General features: G+C 36.3%; 1 protein-coding gene across 4 annotated transcripts in view; it reads left to right on the top strand.

Annotated features, from left to right (window-relative positions):
• CSMD3 (CUB and Sushi multiple domains 3) overlaps positions 1-24,301 on the top strand; it is a 712,079-nt gene that overhangs the window by 98,780 nt on the left and 588,998 nt on the right. For all 4 annotated transcript variants that reach the window (XM_066990669.1, XM_066990670.1, XM_066990673.1 and 1 more), the window contains exon 3: positions 21,380-21,492. In XM_066990669.1, the coding sequence (XP_066846770.1) occupies positions 21,380-21,492 (113 nt within the window). The remainder of the gene's footprint in view (positions 1-21,379; positions 21,493-24,301) is intronic.

Raw genomic sequence — 24,301 nt, 5'->3', positions numbered from 1 at the left:
GAAACCATGAGTTGATTAGGATCAAATTAAGGATTCAGCACTTTGGAAACACCTTCAAACCACTGATGACTGAGTCATTGATTTTTCTTTCAGTTGAGCCACTATTCTCTAGCTTTCTCCACTGTTTGCATGGAAAGAGAAAACACCAAAGGAAGGAAAGAATTTCACTTGGGAATTTAGTGACTAATGAACAAAACCAAATAGGATGACAGTCTCCCTTTACAAAGAAAGAGAAAATAAAACAGTGTAAATTCCAGTCAAAGATCAATGAGGAGGTAAGAAAAAAAGGAAAAAAAATCAAAGACCAATGCAGACTGAGGGAGGGAATAATAGCAATTAAAAACAGGGAACAAAGGCACAGCAAACCAGCAAACAATGAGGAAAATGATGAGATAGATAAGGTAAATGAATCTAAGTAAGAAAAATTACACTATGTGAACAAAAAATAAATAAAGCAAAAGTGTAAACAGAAAATATGTATAATGTTGGAAACTGAACATACAGCAATGAATACAAGAAGGCTTGTAGATAAGATAAAAAAGATAATTGAAACAAATATAGCAGAATGTAATGGTAAATGGACATTTGGGATTTTAGCTCTGAGATACGGATTCTGAGCAGGTAAGACATTTAAATGGAGATTTCTCTTGCAATCTGAGAGGACTGCTTCATGAAGAAAATGCATTGAAGCAATAAAATGTTTAGCATTGTGATTATAAACACAAAGCTAAGAGAATAGCAGCTCACACCAAATAAGCTATATTCTTGGACATATTTTGGTATGATGTTAAATTTCTAGATACCCATTGAAAGTGAAAGGCAAAAAAAATATATTAAAACTGATATAAAAAAGTGCTTGTTCAGAAAAGGCAAACTTGAAGAAGTTCAAACTCTTGAACTTCTACTTACATTACTACAAAGAGGCCAAAATTTTAACAAGTTAGGAAAAATGGATTAGACATTCACTTAGCTAGAAGGATGAACAAGGTTAAATGGTAAGGATCAAATAAAAATAAAAATAAAAATAAAAATAAAATTTTGTAGCCATTATTTAAGATGGAGTTAATTTTATTCCTAACTGAACTTAGGAAGAGACTTTTCCATTGCTAAACTTGAAAGGGATATCTTTCTCTGAAGTAACTGGTATGGTCAGTTTGAATACTTTGAAATAGCTGATGGATATTGGACTACCTTGCTTACTTAACCTTTTGTGTAATGGAAGAAAAATCTCTTTTATAGCCTCTGAGAACTATTATCATTTTTGGAAAAGCTAATAACTGGTGTTATACAAATGAAGAATTCAAATAACAGACGATGAATGTGATCGTCTTGAAAAAACACTTCTGCTAAATATTATTCATTTTGTTTTGATTTGCTAATTGTTTTATTGGACATGAAAAAGTCTAGGAAGCAAAGTTGATTATTGTTGAGACCACTTAATTTATGACATTATGCCACAGCGTACCAGCACAGGCAATCTGTGATCATTAGTTTTCCACCTGTTTCCATCTATGTAAGCAGAAAGAAGTGTAGTTCACAATAACCATCTTGTCCCAGAAAGTTATAGTCTACAGGAAGAATTCATTGTATTGTAGTGGTGTATAACTATTTGACTTGCTTACATGGCAGAATGGTAACTGTTAAACCAGTTCTTAAATTCAGCTTGTATTTTTGTAGTTGAAATTATCAGTATCTCATACCTTAAAAAGTTGATAATTGATCCAGAATGTACCTAGACCAGCTATGTGATATGCATATATGTTGTTATAAATTATTACTTCTGTCTTTGAGTGCTTAGTTCCTATATGAATAGTCTATCTCTATTTTTGAAGAAAGTCATGTTCATTCTATATTAACTGATAATGCAGCAGAAAGCCAAAAAAAAACCAAAAAACATATGAGTTGGTGTGCAAATGCATGCATTTGTGTGTGTGTATTTATATGTACACTAATTAGAATTAAGGGATGTTTGGAGAACAAGGCTTAAACTGGAGAACATTCCTCTCTCTCTCTAATATTCGTCTTCAGTAGTGAATGTGATAGTTTATTACTGAAAAATGGCTCCTATAGATTAGATTATACACTATATACATGGATTATGTTACACAGTTTGGAATGAACATTTTATCATACAAATTGTTTATGTACATATAAAATGATATATTTTATTTTACTTAAGTACAGTTTAATATCAACAGTATACTATTGTCCTGGTTTCAGCTGGGATAGAGTTATTTTTCTTCCTAGTAGCTGGGATAGTGTTGTGTTTCGGATTTTGGAAGAGAATAATGCCAATATAATCATAGACTCATAGAATGATTTGGGTAGGAAGAGATCTTAATTATCATCCAATTCCAACTCCCCTGCCTTGGGCAGGGACACCTCCCACTGGATCAGGTTGCTCAAGCACACTAATGTTTTAGTTGTTGCTGAACAGTGCTTGCACTAAGTCAAAGACTTTTCAGCTTCTCATGCTGCCTTGCCAGTGAGGTGGCAAGACCAGCTCAGTTGACCCAAACTGGCCAAAGGAATATTCCATACCATATCACATCATGCTGAACAATAGCATTGGAGAGAGTTGGCCTGGGGGAGGGGCTGCCAGTGCTAGGGATGGGCTGGGCATTGGTTGGTGGGTGGTGAGCAATTGCATTGTGCATTACTTGCTTTATATAATTCTCCTCTATTATTGTTACTATCATTATTTTTACTGCTGTTATTTTCCCTTCCTGTTCCTATTCAACTGTCTTTACGTCAACCCATAAATTTTACCTTTTTTTCTGATACTCTCCCCTGTCCCACTGTGTGTGGGGGGGGGGGGGGGGGGGAGGGGGGGGGGGGGGAGGTAAGCAAATGGCTATGTGGTGCTTAGTTGGATCTGACCAGAGCACGTTAAAATACATTTGTTATAAACACTATATTAGTTTAAAGTTGCTGGTCTCAATGCTGATTTTTGTGTGCGTGTGTTTGTTCGTTCTCGCAGTCATTTTATGTTATACCTTACTTGCTCTCTGCTCTCTGTCATGTTGATCACCCCTGGGGGCTGAATTAAGGTTACCCTTTTGCTGTATTGTGTAACACTGGCTTATGACATAATAAAATTGCAGGTCATGAAACTAATCTGATATTTGTACTCAGCATTGTCATCATCTTTGCTCTTTGGGAACCATCTTTCCAAAGCTATTAATAATTACACTCTATTCTTCTTCTTGGAGAACCAATCAATGGGGCCCACTTTCCCTAACTCCTTCACATACTCTTTCTGCTTCACCTCCTCCTTCTTCTCCAGGTTAATTACAATAGGTGTTGGGAATTTTGAATATCCTTGGGATGTTCAAACCAGCATGTTCCTATTGCTACGTCTACTGAATGTGCTTCAGGTTTTGTTTAAGGTTAAAAAACTCTTTAAGAATACCAACGAGAGATCTGCCCTAAGGCTGCATAGTTATGAGTAACAGGGTGCAGGGGATAGTATGGACAGGTACCTAAGACACTCAACACCTCCAGTGTTTTGGAATTTCACCCCTGAAAAAGTGCAGAATCTTGAAAAACTGGTAAAATATTTGGGAAAAAATGCTGTCATCCTGGCAATTCAAGAGAGACAAAAATCACTGCAATGTTCTGGGGCCTGGCCCATGCTTACTGAATGCTGTTCAACATTATTCAGCACCCCCAAGGGGAAAAGGTCTCTGGATCTGACAGCATAAGAACAGGTGCTGAGGCCACTCCAACCCCTGCAACAGGCTCTACGGCTGCTCTGCGGCTACTGCAGCCCTGCGACAGGCATTGCAGCTGAACCAGAGAACCAACCCATATCAGTATCAGTCATTTCTGATCATCCTCATACACGAGAAGAAACAATGGGTGTGAAAGTCAGCTCATTTAGTAAGGGAAGAAACTCCTACAAAGAACGGGAATGAGGAAGAATTTGATAAAGAAGGCTACTCCAAAGCAGGACCATCACAAGAACAGAAAAGAAAGAGGAAGAACTCATAAATGAGGCAGTAAGCACCTGGTTCCTATCCCTGGGTGAGCTGTGAGATATGCAAAAAGATTTCAGCCATTATCCAGGCAAGCACATTGTCACCTAGCAGTTCCAATTCTGGGATAATGGAGCCAGTAGAATGGAACTAGAGGGCAAGGAAGCCAAGCAGCTGGGATCCCTCTCCAGGTAAGGGAGTATTGACAACGTGATAGGAAAGGGGGCACAAGCCCTCAGCCTCTAGAGGTTACTCCTGTTAGGCATGAAGGAAAGGTATTCCTTTGAGGAAGATGTTGTAAGTCACTCAAGCAAGTGAACCACCATGGAGAGAGGTATCCAGTACCTGAGGAAATGAGGCATGCTGGAGATGATTTATGATGACCTGGACAATGAACAATTATCCAAATATCCAGATAAAGTCAAGTGCACATAACCCATGTGGTAGAAGTTCTTATGGAGCACACCATCGTCTTATGCTAAGTCATTGACAGTAATTACCTGTAAATATGGAGAGAGACAAACAGTGGATGAATTCTGGCCAACTCCAGAAATATGAAGAAAGTCTCTCTTCCTCCCTACAGGCCTGCATCTGGCTGTGCAGAACCTGTCCTTGTAGTTCCGTCAATTCAAAGAGGATATGTCCTACTCCCCACCTCTACAGTCCAGTATCTCAGCTATTAGAAATAAGCATTCCTCTGCTCAGGAGAGAGGATATAGTGGGTACAAACCATGTGCTACCCTGTGATTCCACGTGTTACCATGGAGAGGAAATGAGGAAGTGGGATGGAAAATCTACCTCAACCTTAGAAGCATGGGTACATGAGTTGCAAGGAAGAACAATCACAAAAGGGTGTTCTTCCTGGAAAATTGCAGCTTCAGTTTTTAGCGGGCAGTTCCCCAGATGGAGTAAAAGGGCTGATCTTACTTCTGATTTTAATAAAGGGACTTCTGACTTGCATTTGCAAGAAGTGAGTAATGAATACTATGACCAGAACTAGAGGGGCCCTACCTCCATCCGGGTGCAGGAAAGGGATAACTGTGTTTATTGGACTGTGTGGATTCAATGTCTTGGTACATCAGACATTCAGGAGTATATGACTCTAGCGGACACTGGTGCACAGTGTATCCTAATGCCATCAATCTACAGAGGGACAAAACGCTGGAGTGACAGGAGGATCCCAACAGCTAACTGTATTGGAGGCTGAAGTGATCCTGGCTGGGAATGAATGGCAAAAGGACCCCATTGTAACTGACCTGGAGGCTCCGTGCATCCTTGGCATAGACTACCTCAAGGACTCAAAGGGTGCTGGTGTACTTTTGGTATAGCTGCCTTGACAGAGGAAATTAAGCAGCTGCCTACCTTGCCCCATCTCTCAGAGGACCCTTCTGTTGTGGGATTGCTGAGCACTGAAGAACAGTAGGTGATGATCTCTACTACAGTAGTGCACCAGCAGCAATACTGTACCAAGACTCCCAGATTCTCATCCATAAGCTCATTTATCAACTGGAGAGCCAAGGAGTCATCGCCAAGGCTCACTCACCCTTTAATAGTCCTATATGGCCAGTGTGAAAGTGTAATGAAGAGTGGAGGCTAACAGTGGACTATCGTGGCGTGAATGAAGTCACACCACCTCTGAGTGCTGCCGTGCCAGACATGCTAGAACTTCAATAGGAACTAGAGTCAAAGGCAGCCAAGTGGTATGCCACAATTGACATCTGTAATGCATTTTTCTCGATCCCTTTGGCAGCAGACTGCACGCCACAGTTTGCTTCCACTTGTAGGGACAGCAAGCATACCTGTAATTGACTGCTCCTGGGATGACAACGTATCCCTACCATTTGCTACAGACTGATCCAGTCTGCACTAGAACAGGGGGAAACTCCTGAACACCTGCAATACATAGATGACATTGTTGCGTGGGGCAACACAGCAGAAGTTTTTGGGAAAGGTAAGAAAATAGTCCAAATCCTTCCAAAATCTGGTTTTACCATAAAACAAAAGTAGGGTCAAAGGGCCTGCGCAGGAGATCCATTTTAGGAATAAAAAGGTAAGATGGACATCATCAGATCACAATGAATGTGATCAAAAAAATAACCATGTCTCCACCAATTAGCAAAAAGGAAACACAGACTTTCTTAGGTGTTGTGGGTTCTTGGAGAAGGAATATTCCAAATTAGTATGATTGTAAGACCTCTCTATTGAGTGACCTGGAAAAAGAGCAATTTCAAATGGGGCACTAAGCAACAACAAGGCTTTGAACAAATTAAACTGGAGATGAAATCGTGTGGTGTTTTTACCCTGCTGGGCAGCTGAGGTCCACCATAGCCACTCTCACACTCTTCCTCCTCAAAGGAAAAGGAGAAGAAAATAGGATGGAAAAGGATCAAGGGTTGAGATAAGAACAGGGAGATCATCATATATTAAAATAATAAATCTGAAAACACAAACACAACTTGATTTATGATCAATTATGTTTATTTTTTTATTTTTATTTTTTATTTTAATGATGAAAAGTATGTTTGCTTAAACAAAGTACTTTTATCCAACTGGTATTTAAAGGCTATTCCTAGTATTGAATTCAAAGGTAAAATTCTAAGACAGATATGGAACTGGACTAACCTTCAGTGCTCTAAAAAACATATTTACTCTATACCTTGTCAAATGTGCAGTGTTCTGAGAATAATATTTGCATTACAGGCTTTGCAATAGTTATCTCAGTGGTTTGGAAAAGCTATATATACCACTTTTATTACACAGTCATACACCCATACAATACAGAGTCAATGAAAACATTTGAAAGTTCCTGTAGAGATTAGTTTGTTCAATTATATTTATGAGTAGCAAAAAGTTACAACTGTGACAGCTTATGTTGGCATGAAATGTAGATAGCTAACGCATCTTTTTTTTATTACTGTTATTTTTTATTGTGTATGTGTGAAGTATCCTGTCTGCAATAATAATTTCCTTTAAAAGTCTTGTTTAGTCCACCATCTGATACTCTTTACAAAGATTAATTTATTTTAAATGTCAAAATGTCGAAAATCACACATAAAATGAAATTAAGACAACACAGCCTAGCCTACTGTTTCAAAACAGCAAAATACATTAATAGCTAAGTGGACTCCTATCTGTTTTATACATTTATTTTTATTTAAACCTACCCCATATTTAAGGTACATACTGCGTGCAGACTTGGCAGGTAAAACTATTTGCAGATACATTTTATACAAGCATAGTTATTGTCCAATAGTATATACAAACACTAGTTGCATCTTCTTACCTGTTTACAGCAAAAGTAACAGTATCTGAAAATTTCTTCTTTTAAATGATTGTGACGCTCCAAGAATGGGATTAAATTTATCTTTGTGCTAAAATTCTGGATTATCAGAATATAATCAAAAAGACCTTTTCCTGATAAACTTTTCTTAGCAATGTTCAGTAGAAGTGTTACTTTATATAGAAAAGCAATATTTTATTTTGAAATGGCTGTCTCTTAACAGTGGAGCAGTACAGATATTCACACAACAGTGTGTTCTTAAAACTGTAAAAGTAATTACTCAGTTATTGCTGCAATAATAGTTCTAGTTATTCCTTAATATTTAAGAAAATTAGAGAAGCATTATGTTAAAATTTTTGAGCAATAGTACAATATTGTATGCTTTCATGCATAGCAGAATGACATGTAATAAACTACATTCTCAGGCTATATATGAAATGGAGAATAATATTCTAGTGCATTTATTGTTGTCAAGGGTAAGTTGCATTTTGTCCTCATGACTTTTGGAATGATTAACTATGTTTATTACCTATTAAGAATATATATAGTTGAAGAGCTCTGTACTTTTATATGCTAACTAATTTCTTTCAGGCAGGTGATGTTTTTCAGTGGTCTTTTATGTATATCAAGATAAAAGCTTGGTTTTCAATTACTCAGAAAATGCAGATCTCTTTATTTAAATGGAAATGTTCAGAGCAGGGAGGTAAAAGAACTAAAGGTGTGATTCAAAGCCCAGGGAAATCAGTGGGAAGATACCCAGTGATTATATTGGATTCTGAATCAAATTGAGTGAGCACTAAGGATCTCTGATATAAGGGAGATATATATATATATGTATATATATATATACAAGTTTTGATAAAAAGTATAATATAAATAATAGTTTAATATTATAATAGTATAGTAGTTTTTATAAAAAATGTATAAAAAGTTTTGATGGTAATGATGCACCCATTTTAAATTGATTTTACATCTTCGTTAGTTTTGGAAAAATGCTCCTATTAGGTCAGTTAAAGGAAGATTTTCAAAAGTGCAGGTTAGAACTGGGTACCTGATACCTTTCTGTTATTTTAAATGTTATTTTCTATTATTAAAATGTTTCACTGTCCTCTGTAAACAGCAGTTCCTTTGATCATTACCATTTCTTTCTGTTCTTTTCATATCATAGGAGTTCTCCGAAGACAACAGTCTATTAATTTGAAAATTACACTTGTTTTGAAAAATCTGAAAATTAACTATGCTGAGATTATGTTTTTGTTTTTCCTGTAAAAACTTATCCCTTTTTTTTGTGAGGACAGAAGAGCAAATACTTCACATGCATTGATTTTCAGGCGGTAAAGGAGAAGATTAAAAAAAATGAAAATCTACATTTTCCAAGTCTGATTTTTTTAATTAGATTTTTTTTCCCCTCTGAAGAGGGACCTTATTTTCAATTTTAAACTCAGTATATATTTTCTCAGATATGCTTTTCATCTTCTTGATTGAAACTGCTGTCAAGAACAAATGTGTAAAATTTGCTGTGACATTTTAGATATAATTATCAATATGGAATTATGTACCTACCTCTTACAAGACTGAAAATGACTCATTTATATTCTATGTGCTCATGTAATATACACATTAATTTACAGCCCTTTACTTATCTGTGTGTTTATTTATTTATTTATTTATTTATTTATTTATTTTCATTTATGGCATGATGCGGTAAAAAATGTCTTCAATATCACAGCTTTTTTTGCCAGATCTGTTTCCCTTACAATTTTAGATCTGCAATTAAAAATCTTTTCCATTTTATCTTGGCTTTCTCCTCTACTTTGTTTTGGATGTGCTTGTCTCTGTTGCCCTGCATTTTTCTATTCTTTTCTGTGTTATGGATCACTTCCTCTCATGCAACCAAAAAGTTTTGCTGTTCTTCTAACCTCACCTCAAGGGCATTTTAGAATGGATATGGGAAATGGAAAGATTAATTTCTCACTGCAGAAGTCTAAAATGAAATCTTTACACATATTTCATTTTCTACTGCAGTGGATTCAGGTTCTGTCTTGAAGTACCATATGCCTTTCTGTAGAAAGATAGCAATATCTGGTGTTGGAGGAGGAAGATCTTCCTCTAACATCTCCCAGGCTTCTGTCTTACTCTTTGCTTTATACTCAGGCTATATATTCTCCTTTAAAGTGAACAGGAGACTGTGAGAAAAGTAGGTAGCTTTTGACTCGGAGTACAAGATTTCTGGAAGAAAATGGAATGAAATAAATTTCATGAATTATTATAATTTTTTAACTACTGCAGTGCAAGCTTTGAAGTATGTTTTCCAGCTAATATAGATGATGAACTGATAGGATTTATTCTATTTTTTTGCTGTTACTCAGCAATGACTTTATGTTCTAAGAAAGTGATTTATAGAGTATATTTATATATTTATATATAAATATAAATATATATATTATATTATTATTATTATTATATATTATATATATAAATATAAATATAAAATAATATATATAATAGCAGATAGCTTTTCCTCCTTCATATGCCCTGCTACTGCAACTTTATCTATGTACCAGAACAGAAATAACATGTGCAGTGATAATGTCATTTTGCTCATGGATGAATTCCGAAACTCGGCAGAATATTTAATATAAGTTGAAGCTGCTCTGGAAGTTCCTGGCACCTACAGTGGTGATAAGCAAAATATGGCATCTCTCCTTTCCATATCGTGCTATTTTCACACATTAAGTTAAAGTTACAGAAGATAGTTAAGATCATCAAAAAGCTTGTTGTCACTTAAAGAAGCAAATCTGGCTCTGACCTTGGTTATGTTTGATCCTTCCCTTCACTTTCATTGGCTCTGGTCCTCGTCAGGCTCATCACCCTGTGAACACGCTTCCCTTTGCGAACTGAATAGGCTTGGATTAATGGATTAGTTCTTCAACATGGTGGTTAGATGAACCAATTCACAGAAGACTGTGTAAAGCCTTGTGAAATCAGTGGTAGAGCTGTGGGAAAGCTGGAAGGAGCAGGCTTCTGCTCTGGTGCTTAGAAAGCTCCAAAACCAGCTCAAAAGTACTATGCTATTCATCCTAACCCAATTTTAAGAAGAGAAAAGTAAACTCTGTTATCATACTGTTTTAGCTGTTAGAGAGTAAAAATATGTACTGCTTGCTTCTTCTTCTTTTTTTTTTGAATTCTTGTTACTTTAAGGACCTAAAAATGTTCTTGAGTACTTTAAAAGTAAGTGGTTTCGTATGTTTTATTCTGATCTATTTTTCTATCCAAGAAGCAGCCAAATCCAGACCCTAGAGATTTTTAAAGAATGTTTTTGTGTGGTAGTGAGATATACGGTTCTTCTTACCCCATTTTTTTTCTTGATATTTTTGATGTATTAAGCTCAATTAACTGTTTTAGGAAAGGTAATTATGTTTAAAGTCTGTTTCATTGACGATACTAAAAATGAGTGGAGAGCTGTTTAATAAAAATTTCAGACTGATAATGGATAGTGACTGTTTTTAGAAACATTCTTTGTAAAGAAAATGATCACACCAGAAACTGATGAGTAATTTATTGTTTAGTTAAAAGCAGCTGTTCAATTAAAAATGTTCAGCTTTGGCCTATGTTCATTATTTTAAATAATGAACAGTTTTGTATTTTGACAGGGAAAAAGTATCACTTGAACAAATAAATTAGTTAATAAATCATATGCTGTTTTGATAATAATTTTTTGAATAAAGTGCAAGATTTTTTTTATTAACAAATTACCGTGAGAGTAAGACTTGAACCATGTCAGACACTTCTGCTCAGTTTGCTTTGTTCTAGAGATTAAGACAAATTTTACTTGTTTTAAACTGAGTAGACGTACAAAGGTGTAGGAGTTACTCCTATTCATATCTGAATTAAAATTATTTTTTAAAAACAATTTTTCATTTCTTAACTTTCTAACTTTATGGCTAAATATTTGCTGCCTGAGAAATCAAATAGGAAGACCCAACATCAGTTAAATTTTCTAAGAATGCTACAGGTTAAGCTTGCAATAGTAGCAGCTAAAATTCAACACATTTAATAAGTTCTCAATGTGCAAATGTGAGTGCATTCATAGCCAAAATCTTAAAGACTGAGCAGATTCAGACTAGGTTGTCTACTACTTAGTAGTAGTGCTTTTGCTTCCCATTAAGTTTTTGAGATTTCAAAAATATTTTTTTTTTCTGAACTGGAATGTATGAATGACAATTAAAAGTTGTGGTGCACTGACCTTGGCTGGCTGTCAGATGCCCATCTAGCTGTTTTCTGTCTCCCTCATCAACAGGACAGAATGAGAAAATGAGATGAAAAAACTCGTGTTGAGATAAAGACAGGGAAACCACTTACCTATTACTATCACAGGCATAACAGACTCAATTTTGGGAAAATTAATTTATTGATAATTAACATGCAGTTAGATGGTGAGAAACAAAGACAAAAACTAACACACTTTCTTCCCACTTTCCCCTTCTTCCTAGACTCAACTTCACTCCTTCATTCCTATCTCCTCTGAGTGGTGCAGGAGAGATGGGGATAGTCCATAACAGTTCCACTCTACTTCTCCTTCCTCCTCATATTTACCCTTACTCCAGTGTGGGTCTTCCATGGGCCACAGTGTGGATATTTGTTCCACCATGCTTCACAGGTTGCAGGATAATCTCTGCTCCAGTGCATGGAGCACCTCCTCCCCCTCCTTCTCTTACATTGGTGTCTGCAGGGCTATTTCTCACTTTCTTCCCCTTGTTCCTCACATTTCCAGGCAGCATATTGCCCTTATGAAGTCTGCTTTCCCAGAGGCACCACTTCCTTGGCTTCTGAGCTCAGCTGTGTCTTGCAGTTGGGCCGTTGGAAATGGCTGGAACTGACTGTATCTAACACAAGGTAGCCCTGGCCTTTTCTCACAGAGCCTCCCCTGCTACCAAAGGCTTGACACCTGTACCTAAAGCCCACATAAAATACAGAAATTACAAAGCCTCAAATTAGCTACACTAAAAAATAAATAAGTTAGCTAGCTTCACTAATTAAAAATTGATTTATTGAATTATGATTTTTTTTGTATCCTTTCTAAAACCGGCAATTCTTTCAGTGATATACTGCAAAACTCTGAATTTACTTACTAGCTACATGTCCAATCAGCTTATGGATTCTTTTTAAACTTTTGGATTAACAAAAGAACTAGTTCAACATAGAATTTCGTATCATAAGAACCTCTTCTCAGTTCTAATCTGCCACTCTTAAATTTAATAGAAATCTTTCTATTATTGTGAATTGATGAATAGATTTCCTTTAAATTAAAATAGTTATTTTCTAAAAGTATAGCAGAACACTAGCAAAGAATATGATCTTTGATTATTTGAGTACTATAGGAAATAAATAGTGGGTCAATGGTGGAAAATGTTTAGAGTAGGAAGGATTAGAAAGGGATATATTACAATATTACAATTCTAGTTATTCTTACAATATTACAATTTTTAGTTTCTCTAGATTATTTTACATTATAATATAATGATGGAAAAATAGTTAGAGCATATCTACAAAAACAACAACAAAACCTTGAAGTTTAAGTCATTATTTCTCTGTCCAAAATGTATTAATATGTGTGAGCAGTGACTTAATTGCTATCATAATCAATTCTATGATCCATTGCTCACAGTTCCTTTTTAGTATATCTGATCCTCTCTTGGACTAAGTACTATTGCTCCTTGACATTTTAGCCTGTAATGTTCTCTGAACCCACTGTTTTGACATGGTTTGTTGTGCTCAAAATTCAGAAAGGCACAGATGCATGAATAGATCCATTGAATACGAGTGTGAGAAAAGACCACAACATCGAACATGTAAAGGGAAACTAGTTTTGCTCTAACAGTTACTGGAGCAATCATAAATATGTCATCATGAAAACATTGTTGACTTGATCTTTCATTTTACAGATAGGAGTCTCAGATATTTAAATATTTAATTTCATATGTATAAAAAAAGCAGTAGTTTCTTACACTCCAAAATGTTCTGGTTTGATTTTAAGATAATCTTTTTATTATTTTCTTTTTTCGTTTTCATTTTTTAGTGTGAAACTTAATTTTTTGTTTTGTCTAAACAAGAAATAAAAATAAATAAATACACTTGGAAAACCTACCCCAAACACCTATTAGAAAGTAAGAGAAGTAAGATGTCTTTATGCAAATATAGAAATATTCCTGTAAGGTCTGTACAAGAAATAAATAGCAGTATGTACTAACAAAGGCTTATAGCTGTTTTAAATGTTAATCAGTTCATTTCTACTTGAGTTATGGTAAAGAATAAAATGCACTAATTTGTCCTAGTAGCTCTGTACTTCAATTTATTTTTCACCATCAAACTGTTTTGTAGGTTGACATGTTAGACATTGTGTTTCTCTTTGGCAATCTATATTTCCTTAGTATTTTCCCCTGAGCTTTGTTTTCTTCCTCTCTAGCCTCCACCCACTAACTAGAGTATTTTCTTTGGGTCAAGGACTGTGAGGAAAAAATGACAGAAACTTGGTCTTTTACAGTTCTAAATCCTGATTTCTTTTTCTTGGGACGTGTTCCTTCACGGGGGGGAAGAGTACTTTCCTACTTTGGTGTATATTGTGACAATAAGGATATTAGAACTACAAGGTACTCTCTTCTGGTATTTGAGATCACTTAGATATGTTAGATCAGGTGAAAAAAAGGCTACTAGAAGATAGAAGAACTTGAATATGACACAGTATATCTTATGGACTGTTAAGAATTGGATCAAACTTCCCACAGAGGGTGGGCCATCTTCATCCCTGTAGATTTTCAATATTCAGCTGAACAAAGACCTGAACGACTTGCTCTGACCTCAGATCTGACCCTTCTTTGAGCAAGAGGTTAAAACAGAAACCTCCGGAGGTCCCCTCCAACCCGAATTATCTTGTTTTCCTGTAATGTGAAATAAATATTTGGAGATATACAGACAATTTGTGTTGTTGTTGTTGTTGTTGTTTTTGTTTTGTTTTGGTAGGACAACTTTTCTATTTGGTAAGATTAATGTAATTTTGTTAAGAGGCATGGGAAAGCCAAAGCGAGCCTGGAACAAATCTACTTCTTTCATTTGTGGGGTTCATCCTAGTTTACAGTGCACACTGAGAGAGTAAAAGATGCTAAAAAGATTACAGTTCAATCTCAAGCATTAGGCTAAGGAATTTGATATAGAAATCCAATACTGAGAAATTGAAAGACCTGTACAACATTTTGTATGTGAAGCAGATAATTCAGTTTTAGGGAAGTAAGAGAAACATTGAGGTAATACCTTTTGGGCTACTTAGAAGTTGCATGCTCTTATGCAAAAACAAGGATATATGTAAATGATAGTTGTAGATAACTATTTTTTTTAAGTAATTTAATTTCTTAACTTCTTCATAAACATAAAATCACCACTGATGTTTAAATAATTTATTTAATGCCATAGATATCTTCAAAGATCTTAGTAGTGTAATGCATACTTTAATTTTTAAATGCATATGCCCCTGACTGTCCTAGTTTTTGCGATTGGCTACCTCTTATGATTAACTGCTACTGCACTTTAACAATCTAGCTTTTAACTATTTAGTTTTTAGTTGCTTTTGTAACTTTCTACAGGTAAGTTTACTCAGTTTACTGTTCAGAGATCATAGATGCTTATTTATGATGAATTATGGGAGAAATACTCAAGAAAAAAATGCCACAAAATAGATTGAAACAGATGCTACATTTTGCATTGTCTTGAAAGAGGACAACCAGATATATGTTAGTGGGGAAATAATTAATTTTAATTTGGCAGTCAAAATCTGAATGTTAAATTGAATACACCAACATTAAAAAAAATCATACTTTCTTAAGTAATCATATATATTCTCTGTGATATCTCAGTATTCAAAATAAGAAAATTCAATAGCATGTGCAACTCAGGGGATATGGTCACCGGAAACAAACATTTGTTGAGCATTAGTAGAGAAAAATGAAAGTGTGCCTTTTATTTCAATCAAACAGATGCAAACTTTATCTGACCACAACAAATGCAGAAGAAAACTGTGGGTAAGAAGAGCATGTTTTTATCTTTGAAAATGGAAATAAGCAACCTCTTCAATGGAGGATATCTATGCTGTTGTTTCAATTTCCTTCCTCTCCCCATTAAACAGAACTAGTGGGAAAATGTGAAGAGTTTGGCACATAAAAGACCTGATTTCACACAATTTGAAATTGAATGGTTGCAACATCAGGCAAGTCAGATATTAATTTTAATCATCTGCTAATTTCCAAATGAATAGAAGTGTATTTGAATATACTGACATACAGACACAACTTCACCAGCTAATAGTTAATTCATCAGCATGTAGTCCAAAAAGAGCAAGTCCTATCAGTACCTTCCTAAGTTATTATTTGGTAAGCACTAAATGGTAGTATCCACATAAATAATATTTATGAAGTTACTGGACATAGCATCAGACAATGCAATTGGCAGGAAGACTGTATTATTTTAATGGGAATAGACCACTGTTTTTGCATCTTTGTTTTTTTCATGTACTATGGTTTCTTAGAATAATATTCTCCAAAAATTTCTGAATTACATATGTGTCACGGGGACCAAAATTTAGTTTGCAAAATTTCATAGTATTAAAAAAAAAAAGTTACATTAACATTGCAAAGGCAAAACTTATAATTAGAAATATTATATTTGTGCTTTGAACATATCAGAAAATTCAGTGCCTCAAAATATCTAGTATGGAATAATGTTTCTACAGTCTTCAGAAAAATTGGCTTTATCTGTGGGGAAGATTCTCAGTGAAGAAATGAAAAGTGTTAATTTTACCTGCTTTTATTTTATACTTAGAATCTTTTTCAGGATCTATCTTCTTTGTTTGATATGAAAAAATAAATGATAATTTGGAGACCAAACTAAAAGTGAGAATGGATTCTGACACTTTTTCTAATTTTGCAAAGCTATAATAAATTGACATTTTATGTTTCTGCATTATTTTATACAAATTAGAACCAGTAGAACCAGTAGTGGAAGGAAGATTAAATAACAAATGTTGTAAATAAGGAAGGAAAAAAAAAAAAAGAGAGCACTTCAGCTGCTACAGAGAAATTTGAATTTTAAGTGTGTTTAATATGTGTTTGATACCAGGTTCAGGAGATGATTGCTTACTTGACGTGTGCCCCACATAAAGGTTTTCTTTTTTGGGCAACCTGATCCAGTTCGTAGCATCCCTGTCCATGGTCTAAACATGTGATGATCAGATCAATGTAGCATATATTACCTTGCAGGCATTTTGCTGCTTATCTGGTATCTTTCTCCTTGAGTTATTATGGACTTGCTATGTTTCACTTTACATGGTCAAAGAAAATTATTCTAGCTAATATTTGTGGCTTTTTGTAGAATTTTACGTACAAATGAGACTTAAGCCCTGGGGTCATGTACAGCATTACACAATGAATAATACTCAAGTTATTATATTACTAAATAACTTCAATTATCTGAGCAAATTACATTCCATTTCCTTTTGAAAATTTGTAGTAGTTTACCAAATGATATTATAGAAGAATGTTGTTTTATTCTTATTTAAAATTCTTTCTAATTTTGCACCCACTAATCCACAAATAAAAAAACTTTTTTTTTTTTTTATTTACATACAAATTTCAGTGCAGAAACCAAATTAAAGAAACAATCGTTACCTTTCTGAGTAGCAGCATAATGATGGTGATAAACGTCACATCCTTGAAAGCTATGTTATAGAACAGTTCTAATAATAATCTCTTAGGAAAAAAAAATGTAGTGGATGACATGCTAGTAATGTCTTCATTTTAAAAATCCCTTACCCACCTAAGTTGTGCACACATACCACTCATAAAAAATAAATACTTTGGCATAATACTTTGGCATACTTAGGCTGGGAAAAATAAGGTTGAGTCTCTATGGATTAGGATCAGCGGGAAGGCCAACAAGGCAAGCATCCTGGTGGGGGTCTGTTACAGACCACCAAACCAGGATGAGGAGACGGATGAGGAGTTTTACAGGCAGCTGGCAGAAGTTGCGAAATCGTCAGCGCTTGTTCTCGTGGGGGACTTCAACTTCCCAGACATATCCTGGAAGCACAACACAGCCCAGAGAAAGCAGTCTAGGAGGTTTCTGGAGAGTGTGGAAGATAGCTTCCTGATACAGCTGGTTAGAGAGCCTACCAGGGGAGGTGCCCCACTAGACCTTCTGTTCACAAACAGTGACGGACCGGTGGGAGATGCAGTGGTTGGGAGCTGTCTTGGGCAGAGTGACCACGAAATGGTAGAATTCTCTATTCTTGGCGAAGTCAGAAAGGGGACCAGTAAAACTGCTGTCTTGGACTTCCGGAGGGCTGACTTTGAGCTGTTCAGGACACTGGTTGGCAGAGTCCCTTGGGAGGAGGTTCTGAAGGGCAGAGGAGTCCAGGAAGGCTGGGCACTCTTCAAGAAGGAAATCTTAATGGCTCAGGAGCGGTCTGTCCCCACATGCCCAAAGACGAGCCGGCGCAGAAGAAGACCAGCCTGGCTGAACAGAGAGTTATGGCTTGAGTTTAGGAGAAAAAAGAGGGTTTATAATCTTTGGAGAAGAGGGCGGGCCACTCAGGAGGACTATAAGGACATTGCGAGGCTGTGTAGGGACAAAAATAGAAAGGCCAAAGCTCGTCTGGAGCTCAATCTGGCTACTGCCGTTAAAGATAACAAAAAATGTTTTTACAAATACATCAACACAAAAAGGAGGACTAAGGAGAATCTCCATCCTTTACTGGATGCAGGGGGAAACTTAGTTACAAAAGATGAGGAAAAGGCTGAGGTGCTTAATGCCTTCTTTGCCTCAGTCTTTAGCGGCAAGACTGGTTGTTCTCTGGATACCTAGTACCCTGAGCTGGTGGAAGGGGATGGGGAGCAGGATGTGGCCCTCACTATCCACGAGGAAATGGTTGGCGAACTGCTACAGCACTTGGATGTACGCAAGTCAATGGGGCCAGATGGGATCCACCCGAGGGTACTGAAAGAACTGGTGGAGGAGCTGGCCGAGCCGCTTACCATCATTTATCCGCAGTCCTGGCTATTGGGGGAGGTCCCAGATGACTGGCGGCTAGCAAATGTGATGCCCATCTACAAGAAGGGCCGGAGGGTAGACCCGGGGAACTATAGGCCTGTAAGTTTGACATCAGTGCCAGGGAAGCTCATGGAGCAGATTATCTTGAGTGTCATCACGCAGCACTTGCAGGGTAACCAGGCGATCAGGCCCAGTCAGCATGGGTTTATGAAAAGCAGGTCCTGCTTGACGAACCTGATCTCCTTCTATGACAGTGACACGCTTAGTGGATGAGGGAAAGGCTGTGCATGTGGTCTACCTTGACTTCAGTAAGGCTTTTGACACCGTTTCCCACAACATTCTCCTCAAGAAACTGGCTGCTCGTGCTTGGACTGGCGTACGCTTTGTTGGGTTAAAAACTGGCTGGATGGCTGGGCCCAAAGAGTTGTGGTGAATGCAGTCAAATCCAGTTGGAGGCCGGTCACTAGTGGAGTCCCCCAGGGCTCAGTACTGGGGCCAGTCCTCTTTAATATCTTTATCGATGATCTGGATGAGGGGATCAAGTGCACCCACAGTAAGTTTGCAGATGACACCAAGTCAGGTGCGTGTGTCGATCTGCTCGAGGGTAGGAAAGCTCTGCAGGAGGATCTGGATAGGCTGGAGCGATGGGCTGAGGTCAACTGTATGAGGTTCAACAAGGCCAAGTGCCGGGTCCTGCACCTGGGGCGCAACAACCCCAAGCAGAGCTACAGGCTGGGAGATGAGTGGTTAGAAAGCTGCCTGGCAGAGAAGGACCTGGGAGTACTGGTTGATAGGCAGCTGAATATGAGCCAGCAGTGTGCTCAGGTGGCCAAGAAGGCCAACAGCATCCTGGCCTGCATAAGAAGCAGTGTGGCCAGCAGGTCTAGGGAGGTGATTGTCCCCCTGTACTCGGCTCTGGTGAGGCCGCACCTCAAGTACTGTGTTCAGTTTTGGGCCCCTCACTACAAGAAGGACATGGAGGTGCTTGAGAGAGTCCAGAGAAGGGCGATGAGGCTGGTGAGGGGTCTGGAGAACAAGTCTTACGAGGAGCGGCTGAGGGAGCTGGGATTGTTCAGTCTGGAGAAGAGAAGGCTCAGGGGCGACCTTATCTCTCTCTGTAGGTACCTTAAAGGAGGCTGTAGCAAGGTAGCGGTTGGTCTGTTCTCCCACGTGTCTGGTGACAGGACGAGGGGGAATGGGCTAAAGTTGTGCCAGGGGAGGTCTAGGTTGGATGTTAGGAAGAACTTCTTTACTGAAAGGGTTGTTAGGCATTGGATTAGGCTGCCCAGGGAAGTGGTTGAGTCACCATCCCTGGAAGTCTTTAAGAGACGTTTAGATGTTGAGCTTAGTGATATGGTTTAGTGGAGGACTTGTTAGTGTTAGGTCAGAGGTTGGACTAGGTGATCTTGGAGGTCTCTTCCAACCTAGACGATTCTGTGATTCTGTGATTCTGTGATAAATTTGTACTTCTTCCTCGTGGGTATGTGTTACACAATTCCCTCAAATCATTGAGTAGGTAAATAGATAGGAGATGAGTGCTGCAAACTACATTTTTATTCAAATTATTAGCTTGGTTTTATCTTGGTCAGTTTATTTTCATGTGGTGATACTTAAAATGGATTAATGTATTTATTAGGTTACGAAAAACTGAAAAGTGCACTTATCTTGACTTGTCAAAGAATTATGCTTACGCTTTTGGGAGAGGTAAGAATCTTATTAATTTGTTTTATTCTTTGAAGAAAACTGTATTCTTGCAATCAAATTAAAAATGTGCTTACTAAATCCTAAATTTTCTGCAACTAGTACTCTGCCTCTGTGTATTAAACATAAGTTGTTTAATCTAGTCTTGGTTTAATTACATTATTCATGAAGATGCAAATGACAAAACCAACGATAGGTTTCAGGATACATGCATTGATGACTTCTCACATATATATAGATCTGTGTATACATCTCTTTAAGCATCATTACTACTTTTGTTCATCTATTTCCTGGTCTGTGCTGTGAGTAACAGTACCTTATCATCTGGTTGTCTTACCAGTTATGGCTGTAACCAAAAATAGTGCACAACAGTGCTCAGCTATGAACACATGAAAACAATTTAACATTAAACATTAATAAAGTAAGTCAACCTATGCTGCTACACAATTTGCCACAAAAGACAAACTGGGCTCTAATGGCATGTCCAGATTTTCTGGTGAGCATGCACAGCCAAATTATTCAACTTGTTCTTTAGGTTTCTTTGACTGGTAGATAGCATGGGGTTTACTGGTCTGATACCCTGATGAGTTTATATTCTGAAGCCCGATGAGGTTATATTCTGCTAGAATATTTTGAAGTCATTTAGAGAAAAAAAATGCTGCCATATGTACATCAAACAAAAAGAATGCGTAGAGCTGGATATCTGTAGTGCATGTCACCAGTGCTATAAGTACACAAAAATTGTCCTTTCACATGCGTCTCACATATAGTGGGTTTAATTAAAAAAACAAAACAAAACAAAAACCAACCAACCAACCAAAAAAAACTCTCCACCAAGCCCTCACCTCCCTAGCAACCCTGTAATTCACTTCAAGAGAGATTTCTTTATGAACCATGTTCCATTATACTGCAGCAGAAAATTCATCCACTATAACTTTTAAGACAAGTCCATATAAAATAATGCAATAGAAATTTGAACGTAACCCTAAATAGTATAAATTGGCTGTTTTATTTTTTTTTCTTCCGCTGATAATCTAGACACTTTTTAAAGTCCAGTTTCTGTATCATACAATCATCTCTACTACACACATTTTCTCAAACCAGTGTACCTTACCTGACTCAGTGTCCATGAAAGCACCTCAGATTTTATACTGATGTCTTAAACTATCATATAAAAATCATTTTCTCATGTAATAGAAAACATACACTTTTAAGTTGGCTGCCCTTTCAATTATGAAACAGCAATGTATTCACAGCAAGGTATACAGCAAGCTGTAACACAGTTTTAAGACAATTAACCATGAGTTGTATTTTTTTTATTTTGTAGGTTAACAGGATTTCATCTTCCTCCACCTGTGACAAGTACAAAATCTGTATTTTCTCTGCGCTTGACAAGCGACTTTGCTGTTAGTGCTCATGGGTTCAAAGTTTACTATGAAGGTAAGACATGTTTAACAAAAGAATTTGGATTTTTTCTCTGATGTCTATACATAATAAAATTAAATGTCCTAGCTGTGCAAACACACATATAAACCTTATCCAAGTTACTTTTGCTTTTCTTGTAGTCATTCAAATTGTATGACTCCCATCTGAAACCAAAAAACTTAAAACTGTCTGCAGTCCCACCCAGAAAAAAAAAATATTTTATAACATTTACTTTAATAATGCCAGATTTTTGAATTCTGAAAAGGAATTCATAATCTTTCTAGCCTTTCAAAGATGTGGTCATCCAAATTTGTGTCAAGACATTGCTTTTTACTCCTGAATTTCATTAGATAGTTAAATTTTTATCTGCAAGTTTCATGATTTTGCGTAGAAGAAATGCTGACTCAGCTCTCTGAACTACCGTGAAGCTACCTCACTATTGCAGTTTTGTTAATTGTCTGCCAATTTCACACAGGCTCTAGAGCAAGTGAGATGGCAGATGCATTCCTGAAGTCTAGAAGTTCGTAATATTGTATGTATGTTCCAGGAAAGATCTTGTTTATAATCAAGCTCACTTAAACCATATTTGAAGAGCTGGAATATATGATCCATCCATTTTTTATAATAATTTTATTGGCACTGAGATTATAAATTCTAATATATTTTTACATGATATATACAAAAACTATTGTTTTCTCTTTTCCTTTTCCTTTTCCTTTTCCTTTTCCTTTTCCTTTTCCTTTTCCTTTTCCTTTATTTCCTTTTCTTTTTCTCTCTCTCTTTTTCTTTCTTTTTCTTTTTCTTTTTCTTTTTCTTTTTCTTTTTCTTTTTCTTTTTCTTTTTCTTTTTCTTTTTCTTTTTCTTTTTCTTTTTCTTTTTCTTTTTCTTTTTCTTTTTCTTTTTCTTTTTCTTTTTCTTTTTCTTTTTCTTTTTCTTTTTCTTTTTCTTTTTCTTTTTCTTTTTCTTTTTCTTTTTCTTTTTCTTTTTCTTTTTCTTTTTCTTTTTCTTTTTTTTCTTTTTTCCTTTCCCTTTCCCTTTCCTTTCCCTTTCCCTTTTCCTCTTCCTCTTCCTCTTCCTCTTCCTCTTCCTCTTCCTCTTCCTCTTCCTCTTCCTCTTCCTCTTCCTCTTCCTCTTCCTCTTCCTCTTCCTCTTCCTCTTCCTCTTCCTCTTCCTCTTCCTCTTCGTTTTTCTTTTTCTTTATTAATGTAAGGACAGTTAATCTTTTTTGCTTCCTTTAAATGTATCTGTTGGCAAGCTAAGAGCTATAGTAAACATCCTGGAAAAGCTCCGAGGCTGTTGTTATGCCCTATTCAGTCTATCAGCAACAGAGAACTAATCTTTCAGAACATAAATAGCTGAATCACACTTTGATATCTAGGAAAATATCCAAAAACTGGTAATGCACATGAAGGGCCACTATAGAAATAAAGCAGCCAATACTGACTCTGAAGTAAAACGTCTTCAGTAATAGACATAGCTTACTTTCAGCTATAATGTATTAGAATGTTACTTCCCACCTATATACACTTATGTTAAGATATGAAATGAAAAATACAAAATAATTTTCAGACCTTTCTTATCCTTTGAATTATTTTAGAAAATAAATGAGGAAATTACTTTTTTTTTTTTTTTTTTTTTTTTCTGGCTTGGATACAAGGAAGGGGGTAATTTACAAAATAGACATTGACTCTGTGTGTAACATCTGGTATTGCCTGGATTATAGCTACCTTGTAGTTTGTTTATTTTTCAAGTGTTCAATAACTTTGCTCTCCAGCAGTGTGATTACAAAACTGTTGTAAAGTACTATGTAATTACTATGGAATTTTTACTTTGCAAAATGTGGTACATCCTTCTCATATGCATACTAGGAAAATATGTAGCATTTCTTATGATTGATTTGGTTTCATAAATCGAGAAATTTAAATTTACTATATATAGTATCATCTGGTATCCTCATATATTGCATATGAAAGGGTCTTACACTGCCAATGCTAGCAGAAAGGGTACTATGCATTTCAGTTATGACAGAGAATGATTAAACCTAAAATGCAAGATCTACAACGACTTCACAGATGACTAACTCCTCAGGTAGTTCCTTTCCAGGCTAAAATATCATGCTCATTATTAGGAATCTAGCACCTAAAATCACTGAGAAGTGTGAGTAAATAGTACCTTCAATCACAGAAACCAGTATTTTAGAACAAAACATAAACATGTTACCTTTAATTTGATACTCATGGTTTTTTTTTGAATCTTGGGTTTATTCTGTAAAAGCAGAAATATCAAAATCAATTAGGCTAGACTCCAAAGTTCTAGTTCAATGGAGTCTCCTATTTAGGAGACCACAACTACTTCTTTGAGAGCTGCATTAAGGCAGCTACATTCAGTGAGAGATTTTTTTTTTCTTTCAATGCCTGTTTTTATGATTTCCTATGATACTACCTGTCTTTATACCCAACTAGCAAAGAAATGAAAACTCATTAGTTTATATTCATCTCACGTCTCATTCCTTAACATTAGAAAATAGATGTATTTAAATGATAATCACATCAGATCAATCTCTATTTCTGTTCTTGTACTCTTTGTGAATGTGTATAACCCTGCGATCATTTTCAGATCTGGTTCTACCTAGTAGCCAATTTTCAATAATTTTGATTGCCCAGTAGCTCCTTGTTAGCTTCCCGATGAAACATCTGCATACTTAGTACCCATAAATATCAGACCCATACTTAAGTGCTTCATTATGGATATGTAATTTGAAACCTAAGATAGAAATGATTAGCAACCCATCATTGCAATAAAGCAAAATTATAGAGAGAGATAG

Source organism: Anser cygnoides, chromosome 2 (genome assembly GCF_040182565.1).
Source record: "Anser cygnoides isolate HZ-2024a breed goose chromosome 2, Taihu_goose_T2T_genome, whole genome shotgun sequence".
Taxonomy (NCBI): Eukaryota; Metazoa; Chordata; class Aves; order Anseriformes; family Anatidae; genus Anser; species Anser cygnoides.
The sequence above is the reverse complement of the archived record's forward strand: the minus strand, read 5'-3'. Positions and strand labels throughout refer to the sequence as shown.